Source organism: Electrona antarctica (assembly GCF_951216825.1).
Source record: "Electrona antarctica genome assembly, chromosome: 6".
NCBI lineage: Eukaryota > Metazoa > Chordata > Actinopteri > Myctophiformes > Myctophidae > Electrona > Electrona antarctica.
Genome location: NC_136811.1, coordinates 3557336 through 3576835, shown reverse-complemented (window position 1 = coordinate 3576835; position 19500 = coordinate 3557336). Strand labels below are relative to the sequence as shown.

Genomic DNA, 19500 nt, shown 5'->3' with positions numbered 1-19500 from the left:
CTGCCATCCCATCCATGCTTTTAGACCTCACAGCTGCATTCGACACTTTACAACACAACATTATCCTCTCCCGACTATAGTGTTGTGTGGGTATAGGAGGCACAGCGTTAAATTGGTTTCCGATCCTATCTGTCAAACAGATCCTTCTCCGTAGCCCTAGGTGTCTCCACATCATCCTCTGCCCCTCTCCCATGTGGAGACCCACAGGGCTCAATTTTGGGACCCATCCTTTTTTCTCTTTACCTCCTCCCTCTGGGTTTTTAAAAAGCATGGCATCCCCTACCACTTTTACGCAGACGACTCGCAAATCTACTTGCCCCTGAATGAAAAAGATCCCACCACCTCCCTGAACACTCTGCTGGAATGTCTTAAGGACATAAAAGCTTGGATGGCCCTGAACTTTCTTAATTTCAATGAAAGTAAAACAGAGGTCATGGTGTTCAGACCCAGCACTGCCTGTGACACCTCCTCTCTGGATTTGGACCCCCTGCAACCGTTTTTAAAACCGGTGGTCACAAACCTTGGTGTCAAATTGGACAGTGATTTTAAGTTGGACAAACAGATCAATTCTGTGGTAAAAATCCAGTTTTTATCAGTTGAAGCTTTTAACGAAAGTCAAGTCTGCTGTAACTTTTAATGAATTTGAACGTCTTATTCATGCTTTTATTTCAACCCGACTTGACTACTGTAATGCACTGTATGTTGGTGTTACCCAAGCCTGTCTGTCACGACTACAGTTAGTCGAAAACCCGGCCGCTCGCCTCTTAACAGGGGCACGGAAGTATGACCACATCTCCCCGATCCTTGCCTCTCTACACTGGCTTCCTGTGCGTCACAGGATCCAGTTTAAGATTTTAATGTTTGCTTTTAAGTCTGTAAATGGGTTGGCACCAGTCTATATATCGGAACTTGTAGCTCCCAAAGTATCGACAAGGGCCCTGCGGTCGACTGACCAGTCACTTCTCAAGATCCCTAAATCAAAGCTGAAATCCCGGGGGGATAGGTCATTTTCTGTTGTAGCACCCACACTGTGGAATGAACTTCCACCTCATGTCAGAGCTTCTCATTACTTGTCTGTGTTTAAATCACGTCTGAAAACTCACTTGTACTCCTTGGCACATACTGATTAGGAGTTGCTGCTTCCACTGCATTGTGTCCTTATGTTTCCCTGTTTATGTACTGTTGTTGCTTATTTTTTCTTGATATTTTTAGTATTTCTTTGTGTACAGCACTTTGTTTCAACCTTGTTGTATAAAAATGTGCTTTATAAATAAAGTGGATTGGATTGGATTAGTGCAAATGTAGGGACATCCTCGTTTGTTCTGTCTGTTACCATGACAACGTGACTATCGCGCTCTAGTGTGCAGGTGCGTGGCGGAGACGAGCTTAAACCTATCTTAACCCGTCATGGGCGGGAACCCTTTTTGGTGTTTTAAGCATTATGTTATACTTTAGCTATTGAAAAATAGCAGATCTACAAGCTCGAGCTTGTAGGTTGAGTGGTGTAAACCACTCCTACTCCTGGCTTTGTTTTGAGTGGTGTAAACCACTCCTACTCCTGGCTTTGTTAGTTTACGTGTCTGTCCGTACCAGTGTCTGTCCGTACCAAAAAAAATGAGCATGGTTGCTATGGTCACCCAGTTCACACGGGTGTGATTTCATTACGTCAGACATTACGTCAGACCACAGCTGATCAGTCTATATAAGACCTTACACCACTCAGTTCACACAGGTGTGAATTTTTTTTTTAATCCTGAAAATGTGGTGCAAATCTTTGAGTATATATTCTTTCAGAGCGAACGTTTTTAACTCAAATCTTTGCTTCTTGGGGGGGGGGGGGGGTCCCTGGAACAACATATTTTCAGAAGGCAGTTACATATAGTTGGGAACCACTGACATAGAAACATGGGTATTTCAGAAAACGATGAAAATGATTTAGAAGACTTTTTTCTATTATGACGTCGGGCCTACATAGGTTAAAAGATTAGAGGTGCGTGCATGCTGTCCTCTCAGCGAGGACACTTAATATTATTCTTTGTAGTTGAATTCAATGTTAACTAATTAAAACTGGGAAAGCATCGGTGTCACTTTACAGTTGGGTGCCACCGATATTGTCCCTTATCATTTGACCCATTTAGGCCTGACCTCAAAATTTAAAAAAATCCTTCTAAATCCTCCAGTTTTCTGAAATAAATATTTTCACGATTTTTCAAAAATAGCAGACCTACAAGCTCGTAGCGCGCCACTCGGTGGCGCGCTATGAGCTTGTAGATCTGCTATGTTTCAATAGCTAAATTATAACATAATGTTTAAAACACCAAAAGGGGTTCCCGCCCAAAATGGGTTAACTGTCCTTTTGCGCAGATCACGCAAACCTCAGCAAAAAAAAAAGGACAATATCGATGGCCTCCAACATTTTAAACACTTGGTTTATTATTTTTGCATACTTTGGCCATTTAAAAAAATAGCAGATCTACAAGCTCATAGCGTGCCACTTCATGCTGCACTATATTATGAGCTTGTAGAGCCGATATCTGGTATTTTCAAAAGACATTTAATACATTTGATAAAGTTGAAATGGGACATTGAGTATACTTTAAGTACATTTTTGTACAAAATAATTGCTTTCGTGCCCTTACTGTATATGAAAGACCGCAAAGTGACTGAAGGACATTGATTGAAAAAAAGCTATAGTAACACAATCAGTGCCGGAAGTCCTTCAAAATAGGAGCTCTGGGGTGCCGGAACAACATGGCCGCTTTTACTCGGAAACCCACGACCCGGAAACAATCCACTAAAAAAAGTTTACTTTACATAGCTAGCTTACATTGCGATCGTTTTAGTTTATACGATATATGATCCAAAAAGCGTTCATATTTTGCGGGAGAGACGGATGAGGAGCAGAAATGAAGCGCCAGTATATCGATCCGTTCAACACCATGGAGAGCGCCCTGGATTAGGAGAAACGAGTCATTCTTTCCGCCACGCTAACGGCTAAGTCAATGGTAAGCTAACAATTGCCTAGAGTGTAGCATACGGTAGCCGAGAGGCGAACTGACAAATACAAAAAAGGAAAAAAGTCAGAATATTCTTATCTCGCCCCGTATTATTGAGGATGCGCTAAGACGTGTGAGGACGTCGGATGTACGGAAACGGTTAACCCACCCACCATCTGAGCTCCGATGAAGGCATAGAAATGTGACAATCTACAAAGTAACTATAGTGACTAAAGTTATCAAATAATTGTAGTGGAGTACAAGCAGCACACATTTTGTCTCCTTAGATGTAGCAAGTAGAAGTAGTAGTATGAATAATTGAAAATGGGAAGTACCCCAGTAGTAACGCAACCAAAAATACCTCAGAAGTGTACATTAGTACGGTATTGATTAAATGTACAGTTACTTCGCACCACATGGTTCACTGTTGAACCATGTTGAATGCATGATGCTGGGTGACCATTGCGTCTATTTAACCCAATTTGACCTGCAGGACGATTCTAAAAAAAATTCTTCTAAATCATGACAGTTTTCTGAAAATCCTATGTCAGTGGTGCTCAACCTTTTTCATGTCAAGGACCCCCAGAATGATCTGTATTTGGCTGCGGACCCCCCATCTGAAAATATGTTGTTCCAGGGACCTCCCCCAGAAGCAAGGATTTGAGTTAAAAACGTTCGCTCTGAAAGAATATATTCAAAGATTTGCGCCACATTTTCACCTTTTTAAAAAAATAGCAGACCTACAAGCTCGTAGCGCGACACATGGTGCCGCGCTATGAGCTTGTAGATCTGCTATTGTTCAATAGCTAAAGTGTAACATAATGCTTAAAACACCAAAAGTGGTTCCCGTTCGGACTGGGTTAAAGTTGAATGCATGATGCGACGTGACCGTTACGGGTTGTTTGCTTTTTGGTCTAGATCGATGGTTTGATTAATCATATCTGATAGTCAACAGCTGTGTGGCGGCGGCGGCGCTGCTGCTGTCACATGCAGCTCATCATCAAACAAACAACGCGTCCGGCTGAGTGGATCAAAGATCAAAGGGTGTTTGATGGAGGCGTGTGTGTGTGTGCGTGTGCGCGTGTGTGCGTGTGCGCGCGCGCGTGCGCGCGTGCGTGCGAATGGGGGGTTTACCTGCGCACTCGGGATTCTCCTCGTTAAAATTCACAGCGAAGTCGTGAGAAACCTGCAGAGGGAGGGGGAAATGAAGATGAAAAAACAAACAAAAAAACAAACAAACCCACTTCCCTCTTTCTGTTCAATTGTTGCTGTTTTTATTCTCATTCTCATTCTCATTCTCATTTTCATTTTCATTTTCATTTTCATTTTCATTTTCATTTTCATTTTCATTTTCATTTTCATTTTCATTTTCATTTTCTTTTATTATATACAGTAAGGAGGATCTTACTGTTTAAATCTTGTTAAAAAGTTGTTTTTTACGTGGACACGCCAAGTTCATTAAGTATGCCTGCAGGTTTGCCTGGTGGGTGGTGGTGACGGGTGGTGATCCACCTGAACTGAAGCCGCACCCACAGCTGTTGTTTTATGATAAAGGGGGTGGGGTTAGGACAGGGGATGAGTGTGATGTCACAATATCACTGTTTTTTGAGTGGTGTAAACCACTCCTACAACTGGCTTTGTTAGTGCAGAAAAAATGAGCATGGTTGCTATGTTCACCCTGTTCACCCGGGTGTGATTTCATACAACTGGCTTTGTTAGTGCTGAAAAAATGAGCATGGTTGCTATGTTCACCCTGTTCACCCGGGTGTGATTTCATTACGCCAGACATGATTTCATTACGTCAGACAGGCCTTACACCACTCAGTTCACACGGGTGTGATTTTTTTTCTTTTTCACTTGGCACGTTTGACTGTCAAGGTTTTCAGCCCTCCAGGAAGAAACCCTATTAGGTGAATCAATATAAGGTTTAACCCCAAAAAAGGTTTTTCAATGGATTCTGGTAGTATTGGGCATGCTAAATAACATACTAAAAGTCTACCAAAATCTACTCTCCAGAAAGCCGTCATTTTCAAGATTGCGTCCCAGACAGAGTTTAAAATGGCCATATATCAAATGGGAAAACATTTTCAAAGTATTTTTCAACTTATTCTAGTACCTCTGGACATGCTTAAGAACATACTACAAATTTAGGAAAATATACCTTTGGGAAAGGCGTCATTTCCAAGATGACGTTAAAAATGGCAGGCTTATAAAGCTTATAAGCAGCTATACTGTATATCTCAATTGAAAAGAAATATACAAAAGGTTTTTCACTTGATTCTTGTACCTGTAGACATGCTTATGAACATACAAAAGATTTAGGAAAATACACCTTCCGGAAGGCTTCATTTTCAAGATGCCGTTCAAAATAGAAGCTGGCACCGCTATACTGTATATCTCAATAGAAAAAATTGATACAAAATATTTTTCACTTGATTCTGGTAGTATTGGCCATGCTAAATAACATACTAAAAGTCTACCAAAATCTACCTCCAGGAAAGGCTTCATTTTCAAGATGGATTGAGATATAGCAATTTTAAGCTCCCGGGCGCCGTTTTGGACACCATCTTGAAAATAGAGCCTTTCCCAAAGGTATATTTTCCTAGATTTTTGTTATGTTCATAAGCATGTCCACAGGTACCAGAATCAAGTGACAAATCATTCATATAAATATATTCTATTGAGATATACAGTATAGCCAATTTAAGCTTGGCTGGCTGCCACGGCCATAGATATATATAAACACTAGATGGCTCAAGGCGGAGTTTCTGACGTCGTTCACCCGGCAGCCATCTTACTTCGGGGCTACAGTACAGTATGTTCAATGGCAGCTCAAACAGAAACAGTCATAACTCGCTCAAATCTTGACGGATTTACAAACGGGTTGGTTTATTACAAACGTTGTCAACGTGGCTATGATTCAGGACGCTTATCTGCTTAATTTATGTTTTTTATATGAACGTCGTATAAAATCATATACGTATGCGGACGTCTCTGACGTTTATAACAAACCAAACCGTTTGAAAATCGGTTGAAAATTGAGCAAGTTATGGTCATTTAAGAGTACATGCCCCATAGACACAATGTTATGTGTCCCGAGGTAAGATGGCCGCCACGTAACGACGTCGCTCTCCATTGGCCAACAGCACGGGTGAGCTATCTAGAGTTTATATATATCTATGGCCACGGCTGCCATGTTGGAAGTCATCTTGAAAATCATTGCACATATACAACCACACGTATTGTCACCTCAAACACATGAAAAACTGGGGGGAAAAAAAAACCAAAAAATCACGGCACTCCATCTTTTACTTTTCAGGAAATGGGGAGGAAAAGAAAGGATCTGTGTTTCCAGGGATCCAATGTAGTTATAATTTCATCCCACGCTCTTCTTAAAACCCATTTTGGGCGGGAACCCCTTTTGGTGTTAGCATTATGTTGTGCTTTAGCTATTGAAAAATAGCAGATCTACAAGCTCATAGCGCGCTACGAGCTTGTATAGGTCTGCTATTTTTTTTAAATCGAAGAACGACTGACATAGAAACATAGCTTTTTCAGAAAACAGACATTTTCAAACAGACCTTTTTAGAATCTGATCTCAGGTCAAAATAGGTTAAGACTTTTCATATATAGGTTTTCATCAGGGAGAGATGTTCTGTTCTGTTCTCTAAATCCCACTGTCCACATCACTCCATTCACGCACACGCGTATACACGCACAGCCGACCCTGTACGTGGGAGGCTTTTATTGAGACATTACCTTGAAGTCAGGCGGGATCCGTGCTCCGAAACCAAACGCAGGAAACATTTTATCACTGGAGAGAGAGAGAGAGAGAGAGAGAGAGAGAGAGAGAGAGGGGAGAGAGAGAGAGAGAGAGAGAGAGAGAGAGAGAGAGAGGGGAGAGAGAGATTGTTTTTTTAGGTTATAGGCAACATATGCTACATATTTATGAGATATGACTGAATGTACATATTGCATAATTTATGGAAAGATCAGAAGATAATAGTTACTATACTGCTTGTCATTTGCTATCATCTTTGCTCCTGTGATGCCAGTTATTAAGACGCACGCACGCACGCACGCACGCATGCACGCACACACGTGGCAATGAACACACACTTGGTAATGCATTCATTTGAAATATCCTATGAAAGTCCCCATTCATACACACTGAAGGAATAAGAAAATCAATGAATACGGTAGCTGCATTAATCTATATGGTCCAAGGTGAAGGGAAAATACAGTCCATGATGTATTGATGTAGGCCAGCTCAGTAAAAAAAGTGAAGCGTATAGTCTGTCCTTGCTGACTTGACCTCACTGGGTTTTTGCGCGTTTGTTGTTGTTTTATTTCAGTCCATAATGTACACACTATGACGTTTGTATCTCAGTCCATACTGCATACACTATGGTGGTGTAATTCTGCAACTGAGCTTCTCCTGGTTCAATTCCTTTCCCTGGCTGCAGATGTCAACATTCAGAAACAATAAGTTCTTTCTTTCTTTCTTTCTTTCTTTATCTCTCTCTTTCTCTCTTTCTCTCTTTCTCTCTTTCGTTCTTTCTCTTTAACTGGCAAAACTATCCTGAGAATAGTTTTGATATAATGTTTAAAGATGGAGTGCCACAATTTGTGTAGTTTTCCAGTTTTTCATGTGTCTATGAGGTGACAGTACTTCATTAGACAACCTGGAGTCGTTTTTATGTGCAATGGTGTATTAACTTTGTATTTAGGGTTTCTTCCTGGAGGCTGAACCCTTGACAGTCAAACGGGCCAATGAAATAAACAGTAATATAGTGACACCACACTATCAGCCCCTCCCCTAACCCCTCCCCCTTTACAACTACAGCTGTGGGTGAGGCTTCAGTTCATGTGGATCACCACCCACCAGGCAAACCAGGCATACTTAATGAACTGGTGGGCGTGCCCACATAAAAACAACATTTAAAAAAATACTGTACACTTTTTGGAAAAAATTATACCTCCTTATATAACAATAAGACCTGATGATCATGTTTTAGGCTGGAAAAAAATTGTGGCACTCCATCTTTAATGTATAATGTTTTCATCTACGTACTAGTATAAACCTGTCTATTAATATTGTACAAGGAAAGCTCTGCGTCGGTCACCATGTTCAGGTCTGGTTGTCCATGCATTGGTCAGGTTACTGTCTCTCTCTCTCTCTCTCTCTCTCTCTCTCTCTCTCTCTCTCTCTCTCTCTCTCTCTCTCTCTCTCTCTCTCTCTCTCTCTCTCTCTCTCCCCCTCTCTCTCTGAGTGGGTGTGGATGTGCTGCTGAGTGAGTGAGAAGCGTTTGGTTTGTCTCCTAAGTTTGTTTCTTTCAAACTTTGCTTTCTTTTTTTTTCCTTGATTTGTTATTTAGTAACAGTTTTCATAGTGGGTTTTGTTTTATTTTGGTGTTCCGTGTGCGGCCAGCCGCTGTGCTGGGCGCATTGTTAATTTGTTTGTTAAACAATGAATATGCTAATACCCGGACTGACAAGGAAAAACGGCATTAAGATCGCCTCTGCTATTCCTTGTACAGTAGAACAATGTGGTTTAGCTGTCGGAGAAGTTGTTGGTTACAACAGTGTGAAATATGCCGCTCGTATGAATGGCGCGGTTGTGATTTTTGTTGACAGTGTTGACAAAGTACATGTTTTGGTGGAGCGTGGTGTTGTGATAAATGGATCATTTGTTTCTGTGTCTCCCCTTTCTACACCGTCCAAAAGAGTCATGATTTCTAATGTCCCGCCGTTCATTAATGACGCCGATTTGGCGAGAGAATTGTCCAGGTATGGAAAGATTATTTCATCGATCAAAAAGCTGCCGTCAGGGTGCAAGTCCCCACTATTGAAACACGTCGTATCGCATAGACGGCAGGTCCTTATGATCCTGAATAGGACAGATGAGGAACTCAATCTGGTGTTTAGCGTCAAAGTCGATGATTTTAATTATACAGTGTATGCAACTTCTGGCACTTTGAAGTGCTTTAAATGTGGATTGGAGGGGCACTTGGCCCGTGCGTGTCCTGGGGGAGGAGACACAGACGCGTCTACTGAACGGGGGGAGGAGGAGGGGGCTGCGGGGGGCGCGCAGCAGAGTCAGGACGGTGTGAGTGAGGAGGAGCAGACAGTCCAGGCACCGTTACCGGTGCCTAAGGCTAGGGTTAAGGTCAATGTTACAGTTCATGACCAATCCTCCCCTGTCGCAACGGGGACAGAGCAGGCAACGGGTTCAGGAGAACAGGAGAAACAGAAAGACAGTGAAAGACAGGCACAGAGCAGTCAGAAAGGAAGTGTGGTTGTTAATAGTGATGAAACAGTTCAGATGGACATAACTGCATAGGTTAATACTCTCAAAAGAAAAGGAAAGGATAGTAAGGGCACTCAAGCCAAAAAAGGTTTGAAAGCAGATGTTCTCACCCAGAAGGAGAAACAGGAGGAAGAGGAGGAGGAGGAGGAGGAGGAGTAGGGAGGAGGAGAGGAATGGGGGGATTGTGATGACAGTGATTTGTCTCAATATAGTTTTTCAAGTCAGCCTATGTTTGGTCCACAGTCTGTGAACTCACCCCAGGAAAAACACTATGAAATCAGGCAAATTCAAAGGTTTCTGCAGACAACTAAAAACATGAAAAATGTAGAGGTTGGAGATCATTTTGGGGATGAAAAATTGTTCTTAAAATCTGTCAGATCTCAGATGAAAGACAAATCAGAGAATGGTTATACCTCTCAAGAAGTGTACAGACTGAAAAAAATGGTTCAGAAACTCAATTCCAAGTTAAATGAAGCCTCAAATGCAAAACAAGACTAGCTGTCTTCTGTGGGTTTTTTTTTTGTTTTTTTTTTTAGAAGTCATGAGTGATTTCAGGGTTGCCACACTTAATTTAAATGGTGCCAGAGATGTGAAGAAAAGAGCAAGTTTTTTTGAATTGGTAAAATTAAAAAATGTTAATGTGACTTTAGTCCAGGAAACGCACAGTGACACGTTTAACGAGACTGACTGGAGGATGGAGTGGGAAGGAGAGGTTGTTTTAAGCCACCTTCACAACAACAGCGGTGGAGTGGCAATTCTCTTCTCCAAAGATTTTGTGCCAAAATCCTATGAGGTTGAGGAAATTGTGAAGGGCAATAGTTGTCAGGGCCAAGTATGAACTTTTTACTATGGTATTCATTAATGTATATGCTCCTAATTTGGGAAATGTTAGAGTTCACTTTTTAAAGGAACTCAACAACATTTTGAATCTGTGTGGGCCTGAAGGATATTTATACCTGGCTGGAGATTTTAATTGTACAGAAAATGATCAGGTTGACCGCAATCATGTTGAGCCTCATGGTCCTTCTAAAGCAGCCATGCAGCGGCTGGTGGAAACACACACTTTAACTGATGTTTGGAGAGAAATGCATGACAAGACAAGACAATATACATGGGTCCAGAGCAGAGACAGTCTTTTTTCTATGGCCAGATTGGACAGATTGTATTGTTTTAAACATCATTTCAGTATTTTTAAAAAGTGTAATATACTGCCTGTTGGTTTTTCAGACCACTCAATGGTACTGTGTAGTGTTTTTATTGCAAATGTAAAGCACAGATCTGCATACTGGCACTTTAACACTGCTCTTTTATTAGATGTGAATTTTAGAGAGAGTTTTATTTTTCTTTGGAGTGGGTATCAATCTAGAAAGAGAGATTTTATTTCCTTGAAACAATGGTGGGATTGTGGAAAGGTGGAAATCAAGCTGTTTTGTCAACAGTACACTTTCAATGTCTCCCGTAACATCACCAGATCCATGAATGATCTGGAGATTGAAATCGTGGAGCTGCAGAATGTAGCTTCCACAGGAAATCGAGGCAGTATTGATGACCTCAAATACAAAAAAGCCGTTTTGGCTGACCTGCTGGGCTCTAAGGCGCAGGGGGCGCTGGTCCGGTCCCGGTTCCAGAGCGAGGCCCTAATGGACTCGCCGTCAAAGTTTTTTTTCGGCCTGGAGAAGAAGAAGGGACAGAGCAGATTCATCCATGCTCTGCGCTCTGACGGCGGTCAACTGCTCACTGAGGCCAGTGACATCCGCCAGAGAGCAGTGGACTTTTATTCCCACCTGTACAACAGTGAATACAGTGAGGATGAGGAGGCTTTTGATCTGTTCTGCAGTGGGCTGCCCAAGGTTTCCAAGGGGACCAACAAAGAGCTGGAGGGTCCTCTGACTACAGAGGAGCTACATGCAGCGCTGCAGAGTATGCAAGGGGGTAAGGCCCCTGGCATAGATGGACTACCACCTGAGTTCTACAAGGCTTTTTGGGACACTCTTAAAGGAGACATTTTGGAAGTCTACAACGAATGCTTTAAAGACTCTTTTCTGCCTCAGAGCTGCAGGAGGGCATTATTGACTCTATTGCCAAAGAAGGGTGACCTTCAGGAAATAAAGAACTGGCGCCCGGTCTCTCTATTGTGCACGGAGTATAAGCTGCTGTCCAAAGCCCTGGCCAACAGGCTGAAGAAGGTGTTGGAGCAGGTCGTCCACCGGACCCAGACATACTGCGTGCCCGCCCGGCAGGTCCATAGTTGACAATGTGTCACTAATTCGAGACATTTTGGACGTCTCCAGTTCTTTGGGCATAGATGCTGGTCTCGTTTCGTTAGACCAGGAGAAGGCATTTGACCGAACTGAGCACTGTTACCTCTGGAAAGTGTTGCAGAGGTACGGCCTCAGTGATGGTTTTATTGCCAGGATCAAGGTGATGTATGAAGACATTGAAAGTGTATTGAAGTTCAATGGGGGTCTATGTAAACCTTTCAAAGCAACACGGGGAATTAGGCAGGGGTGTGCAATGTCCGGTATGCTCTACTCTTTGTCAATAGAACCTATGTTGCACAATATTCGCTCCAAGATTAATGGTTTACGCTTTTCTGATTTTAACACACGTTTTATTTTATCTGCATATGAAAACCAAGATGATGTCACAAAGTTAGGACATATTGTTGAAACCTTTGGTAAAATTTCATCTGCAAAAGTAAACTGGGCCAAAAGTGAGGCCTTGGCAGTTGGGAGTTGGTCTGAAGGTTTACCTAAGCTGCCAGGAGGGTTAATGTGGAGGAGGGGAGGCTTGAAGTACCTGGGGGTTTATTTGGGCGATAAACAGACTGAAGAAAAGAACTGGGAAGGAGTGGTGGAAAAGGTGGAGGGAAAGCTGGCAAAATGGAGGTGGCTATTACCACAAATGTCTTACAGAGGGAGGGTTCTGATCATTAATAATCTAGTGGCATCAACTCTTTGGCACAAGCTGAAATGCATGGAGCCCCCTGCTGGTCTGTTAAATAAACTGCAATCAATAATGATCAATTTCTTTTGGGACAAATTGCATTGGGTTTCACAGAGTGTACTTTACCTGTCAAAAGAGGAGGGGGGTCAGGGGCTAATTCACCTTGAAAGCAGAACAGCAGCTTTCAGGTTACAGCACATACAACGGTACCTCACAGGAGGCTCTGAAGTGGTTTGGAAGCCATTAATGGACATAATTTTAAGAAAGGTTGCAGGTTTGGGGCTAGATGCTTCTTTGTTTTTGGTAAACTGCAAGTGTATTAGGTTGTGTGATTTGTCTTCCTTTTATCAGGGAGTTTTCAGGGCTTGGTCTCTTTTTAAATGGAATAGACTGGAGCCTGCATCTTCTTTGCACTGGCTCCTAGAGGAGCCTTTAACACATGGGGCCCGACTGGATGTGCAGGATGGAAGCAGACCTGGGCTCACACAGCGTCTGGTGTCAGCTGGGACAGTAAAACTCAAGCACGTTGTGGATGTAGCAGGTCCAGGATTTTACAACACAGAGGCAGCAGCTTCCTTACTGGGTCTAAGATCAAGGCGGCACACAAGAGACATTTTAAACGAATGGATTAAGAGGCTGAGTAAGGAGGAACTGGATATGCTACAGGACTATTTCAGTGGTGTGGAGTAGAGACTGACATTTTGTCGGGACTCCCGCGGGACACGGGATTCCCGCGGGATTCCCGTGGGATGGGATTCATATTTGTATTAGTCCCGTGATCGGGACGGGACGGGAATGAAAGTCAACGGGAGTGTGCAGGAGCGTGAATGACGTTGGTCTCGCTGCCAAGTTCCAACCAAAAGAACAGAAGCACCCATTTTTGTTGTAGTCATCTTTCTGTGAGCCAACACTCTTTTGACTTGCTGACGCAAATCAAAAGAACTACATACATAGTTACCCATAATCCAGCAGTGCTAGTGCTTCCACAACACAAAAACCTCCTCCATGCAATCCAGTCGGGCTGGACGTCTTATACAGTTTTATATGAAGACATCGCAATGCGGCCGTGTATGATTCTGCATCGCGCCGGTGCCGTGATTTTATCGATTATTTATAGCCAGATCATCCTGATGCATTTGTTTCCCCTGGCAGTGGCAACGTTGCAACTTTCAATTGTGATGCTACGTTAGCTACATGCTAACACTGTTACTGTAGCTAGCTTCCTGAACAGCTGTCTGAGCGAATGTTCTACAATACATCGTCTCCCTTCTTTCTCCCAACCGAGTCGCATACACCAGTGGTTCCCAAACATTTTCATGTCAAGGACCCCTAAATCGACATTTATTAGCCCGCGCACCCCCATTTGAAAAGATGCCAGGGGCAGGGACCCCCATAAGAGAAGATTTTTTATTACGGTTCTAGCTGTGATTCTCAACCATTTTAATTTCAAGGACCCCCAGTTTGACATGCATTAGTCTACGGACCCCCATTTAATGGCATTTTTATCGCTGGGACCCCCACATTATATTGTAAAATCTATGTTAATTTAACTCTGAGTGTACAAATGGAACAACATTTGGTTCCATTTGTACACTCCCATAACATAATTTGTTACAGACCCATAAGGGTCCATTTGGTTCCAAACTATTATTTAACTGGGTACCCCCTGGAACTCTCAAGGACCCCTGGGAACCACTGCCATACACATAGACTTGTACACTGAATAATTATTCATATAGAGTTAAATTAACACTGAGGTTGTTTTTTTTATCTTAATTGACAAAGCACTTGTTAACCCTTAGACAGATTACTACTGGAAAACACGTGGAGTTTTGCATTAGTCTTTTCTGCCCTGTACGTGATTTTCCGTAGTTCTCTTTTTTTATTAATACCAATATATTAATTCGGTCCGCACCTCTGTATATAGTATTGAGCATAAATATCAACTACATTTCCCAGAATTCCCGTGTCACGTGACACACGTGTATGCTTTCCTATTGGAAACTGACGCCCAGCCCCCAGTGAACAGGGGGGTTGGTTGACTCCTCCGAGGTGGGCACTGGAGGAAGAGTTTTTCAGCCAGGTTTGCAGTCGCCGCAAAAAAAACAATCTGAAAAATGATCCATCCGTGTCCAGTGGCATTCTCCAGTCCCAGACCGTTGGCCGGGCTGCAACATCCACCCTCGCGGATTACACGTGTGCAATGTTTTTTCTTCTCCCCACCGGAGTTACCACCAAGGCTGATGCCTTCGCTAAAAGGTAATTTTATTGTATTCGAAAATGCCCTAATATGACATGTCTAGTAAGACGATCCCTATATTTGGCCCGAGCCGACCTAGTGCTGATATCAGATAGATGTGGTAGAACCATATATGGATAGATCTAACTGGTTTAGTCATCGTGACATGCATAGTCGGAGAATATATAACAAGGGTCGGTACTATAGGTGATCGACGTAGCTAACAAAAACATCTGATCAAATGAATGTATTGTACTGTGTCTTTGTGGGCCGAATCGTGGCATCGTGGCATACAAATAGATGTTTGTATAATTAGTATCACGATAAAATAATATGGCGACGTTAGAATGACACCACCAATGAGTGATCGCGTGTAATGTAGCTGCCCAGCGTATATCCAGCACCATCACGTCACCACATTCCACTGGCTGTTGGCTAGTAGTAGTTGCTAACAAACACTGCACAAATGGTACTGGCTATTGGCCGGGCCACAAGCCCGGGCAATAGCCAGTACCAATGTTGCTGGATGATTGCGACGCAATGGTGCTGGATATACCCTGGGCAGCTAGCTACATTACCACCGATCACTCATTGGTGTTTCATTCTAACGTTGCCATATTATTTTATCGTGATACTACTTATACAAGCATCTATTTGTATTTGTCATGCCACGACTCGGCCCACAAAGACACTGCACAATAAAATCATTGATCGCCAGCAGCCGGGTAAAACGCCATGTAATAGTAGCGTGCACTGACTACAGCTAAAATGTTTATTTCTTTTTATATATTTAGAACTGGCATCAGATGAGGAGGAGGAGGAGGAGGATGAAGAGTCAAGACTGCGATGGCGTTCTCCGACACTGAACCGGATTCATTCATTCATTCATTTCAGGGGGGGCAGTTTTTGGGTGTTTTTTTTATTTAGCCTACTCACACATAACCTGACTCCGCCAGATGGGGCAGCAGAGAGTACACTGGGTTCCCCCCTCCTGCTCCCATCTGGGAACTCTCAGGCAGACTTGATGCCCGGCCACAAAACGGCCTGGCCAATCAGCAGCAGCTAGAAGCGAAGTTGCTCACAAAACGGCCTGGCCAATCAGCAGCAGCTAGTAGAAGCTAGAAGCTGCTGCTAGAAGTTGCTAGAAGCTGCTGCTGATTGGCCAGGCCGTTTTGTGGCCGGGCATCAAGTCTGCCTGAGAGTTCCCAGATGGGAGCAGGAGGGGGGAACACAGTGTACACTCTGCTGCCCCATATGGCGGAGTCAGGTTAACTCACACACCGTCAAGGACTGGGTTTGGGGACATTTGGGAGGAGTAGCTCTGATCCATAGCTCTAAATGCGCATTTAGAGCTATGGATCAGAGCTAGGGGAGGAGTAACTGTTTTGTATGTAGGCCTATTTATTTTCTGTAATATTTATCATTTTATTATGTTAGTAGTCGTAAAAAATAAAAGACGCTTTTACAATGAGTTAGACCTGTCATGACTATTTTGTTCACTATTGTGAGGTTTATTGTATATGACTAAGCAAGTTTCAACTGTGATTTACTCTGTAACGGTAGATGGTAATAACTCAATTTCTTTTTTATAATACAGTATACATTCAAGTCTATATTTTGATACATATCATGGGCACCAAGTCATATCAAAACAATGTCCTTGGATGTGTTTTTTATCAAAACTGTGTTTCTTCATAACAGGTTTTTGAGATACATGCATGAATAGACAAGGTACTGGTAAGACTATGTAAACATGGTATATATCAAAATGTGCGTTAGAATGTCTAATTTTACCCCAAAAAAGAATTGAGTTTATATGATGTTCCAATTTCAGAGCTATGGGGACTTTTAGCTGGATAGGTCAGATTGATCATGACTGACCATGCTATTTATAGATGGCAAAATATCTACAGTGGTACATGTGAGAAACTTTTTATTTTATTTTAATTGAACTAGACAACTCACCCTTTAAAATGAGATATTGCATGGCTATGTATGCCCAGCAGAAAAAAAGTTATTTAGAAAATAAAACTTCAACCGGGCATAACTTTTTTTGGTTGTCCTAGAAACAGAAACAGTGTAAATGCAGGCTCTTTTAAATGGCTTCCAACACAAGAACTAAACATTTTATCAACTCAGTTTTCTCTGAAGGTCTTTCGTTGTCACACATTCACAACAGAGACTTTTCAATAAATCATTCAAAAACGCCATTCTGGCCATAGAGAAGTCTACAAACTATATAGAAATCCTTGAAACGCTCAAAGAGTTAACTGTTAAGCTTTAAGTTCTGTTCAGGGAAAAAACGTGTCATAATTGTATTTGGTAGTCAAAGTTAAATCCAACACTTATTTGAATTGTATTGGTAGTTGAAGTGATATCTATCACTTGAAGTTGAAGTGATAGATAGATAGGCCTATAGATGGATAGATGGATCGATCGATCAATGACTAAAAAAGAAAAAAAACAGGAGCGGGATGGGAGCGGGAGTAATTTCGAGTGGGAGCGGGATGGGATCAGGAGTCATTCTACAGGAGTGGGACAGGATGGGATTTTTTTTTAACTCTGGCCCAGGATTGGGACAGGACAGGATTTTTTCTGTGGGAGTGGGACAGGACAGGAGTGAAAATCCACTCCCGTGTCAGTCTCTAGTGTGGAGCATCCTGATGGAGGGGATCCGTTCCCTGAGTTGGGTCTTGAAGTGGACCAAACTGGCTTGGTGGGTTCCCTTTTGAGACCCCAAAATGAGACCACTACAGACTTGTACATGTTGGGGGGGAAAGCATTGTACAAATACTGTGTAAAGGCTTTGAACAAAACACAGCTGAGTGGAAACAGGGTGTGTGGAGGGTGTTATATAAGCCACCTTTGAACAAGAGATCAGGGCATCTACTGTGGAGGATTTTGAAGGGAGCGCTTGGCGTTAACAGCTTTGTCTCCAGGATAAATCCCTCAGTGTCCACCAAGTGCCCCTTCTGTGAAGAGCCGGAAACTATTTTTCATTGTTTCATGGAATGTTTCAGATTACAAAGTTTATTTGATATTTTAAAAGTGTTTTTTTCATGTTGTGATGAGGACTGGTGCGAAATGGCTTTTATTCTTGGTGCTGGTTACAGCAAGGACAATGCAAAAAAGTGGCAGGTTTTGAATTTTGTTGTGGGACAGGCTAAATTGGCCATCTATAAAACCAGGAAAAATCAAATGTTGAATGGTTCAGGGGTGGAGCTCTTGCCAATGTTTAAGGCATTGGTAAGGGCCAGAAACACAGTGGACTTCGGTTTCTATTCACTTATGAATGATGTTGATTTCTTTATTTTTCAGTGGTGCTTTAATGAGGCGCTGTGTTCTGTTGTGGAGGAACAGTTGGTTTTTAATTATGTATTGTTATAGGGTTTTTGCTATTTTTGGAATGATGTCATGTTTTAAAACTGATACAGTTTAATAGAAAATAAAGGATTTTTAAAAAATCTAAAAATCTCTCTCTCTCTCTCTCTCTCTCTCTCTCTCTCTCTGGTCTGGTGTCTCCCACACGATAGAAACAGTCGTTTGTCCCAGGGCTTTGAGGTTTGTACCAGGCCAAGTGTTTCTCACTGAACACTGATTGCACCTTGTATAAGGCAGAGCTTGGTGGCCTCAAACGCTTTCACTTATTGGTACTTACTTATTTATAAATCCATCCTTGGTCTGCTTCCCTCCTATAGCTTTGTGATTTGACACACAAACCAGTAATACATGCGAGTGACACTTGGAATTATCCTCGCATGGACAGACCTTTTTTCCCCCCTGCCTTTTCAACACTTCTTTTCATTGTAAAAACATCACACCCGTGTGAACTGAGTGGTGTAAGGTCTTATATAGACTGATCAGCTGTGGTCTGACGTAATGTCTGACGTAATGAAATCACACCCGTGTGAACTGGGTGACCATAGCAACCATGCTCATTTTTGAGTGGTGTAAACCACTCCTACAACTGGCTTTGTTAGTGCAGAAGAAATGAGCATGGTTGCTATGTTCACCCTGTTCACCCGGGTGTGATTTCATTATGTCAGAGCTGATTTCATTACGTCAGAGCTGATCAGGCTATATAATACCTTACACCACTCAGTTCACACGGGTGTGATTTTTTGGTACGGACAGACACGTAAACTAACAAAGCCAGTTGTAGGAGTGGTTTACACCACTCAAAAATAATCTGAATAGCATTAAACATACTGTAAATGCAATGTACCTTTTGCAAATTCTTCCTCACTGACAACGTTCTGTCAATTTACTGACAATCCACTGTCTTGCCAACGGTGAAGTGTGAAGTTCTCAAGAGGCACATCTGTATGGCTGGGGACTGCCCCCCCTCCTCACCACCAAGACAAACTGACTGCTAATGCTTAATAATAGAGAAAATATATCATAAATGAATACTGAAACCAGATATAATCATTAAGGACAGTTTATGCATGCACCACGTAGGCATGTACTATATGTAAACTCTTAATTTCCATTTTCCAGCCATTCAGTTGAATTTTTTTCTTCTTTTTTTCCCCTTTTTTTTAAATAATTTGGGAACCCCCCAAAATTATTTGGCGACCTCCCGAGGGGTCACGACCCACGGGTTGAGAACCCGTGGCCTAGACCACGCCTACTACAGTTCAAAGTTCAATCTTTAACCAACTCTCTGCTGGCTCGACCCCCGGCCAGACCAAGCCCCCGGAAGGGTCTGGCCCAACGTTGAAGCCGTCAAGCCTACTGGTCAAAGCTGGAACTGCATATAGCACAAGGAAACCCCCCAGCGCCCACTTCCGCATTTGCCAGCCAAATTTTGGTTGCCAAATGAGGAAGTATAGAGCGTTCTTCCGGGAGCTTAAAAAAAAGACGCAGTGGTCACTCCTCTCTCTCTCTCTATGGGCCAGACGCAGTGGTCACTCCTCTCTCTCTCTCTATGGGCCAGACGCAGTGGTCACTCCTCTCTCTCTCTATGGGCCAGACGCAGTGGTCACTCCTCTCTCTCTCTCTCTATG

The 19500-nt window shown here is 42.6% G+C and overlaps 1 protein-coding gene across 1 annotated transcript in view; it reads right to left on the bottom strand.

Moving 5' to 3' along the window:
- Window positions 1-19500, bottom strand: part of cpne4a (copine IVa) — a gene marked incomplete at both ends in the record, with an annotated part of 274780 nt that overhangs the window by 59577 nt on the left and 195703 nt on the right. Inside the window, 2 exons of the mRNA XM_079504392.1 lie at window positions 4131-4182; window positions 6756-6810. Coding sequence (XP_079360518.1) covers window positions 4131-4182; window positions 6756-6810 — 107 coding nt within the window. The remainder of the gene's footprint in view (window positions 1-4130; window positions 4183-6755; window positions 6811-19500) is intronic.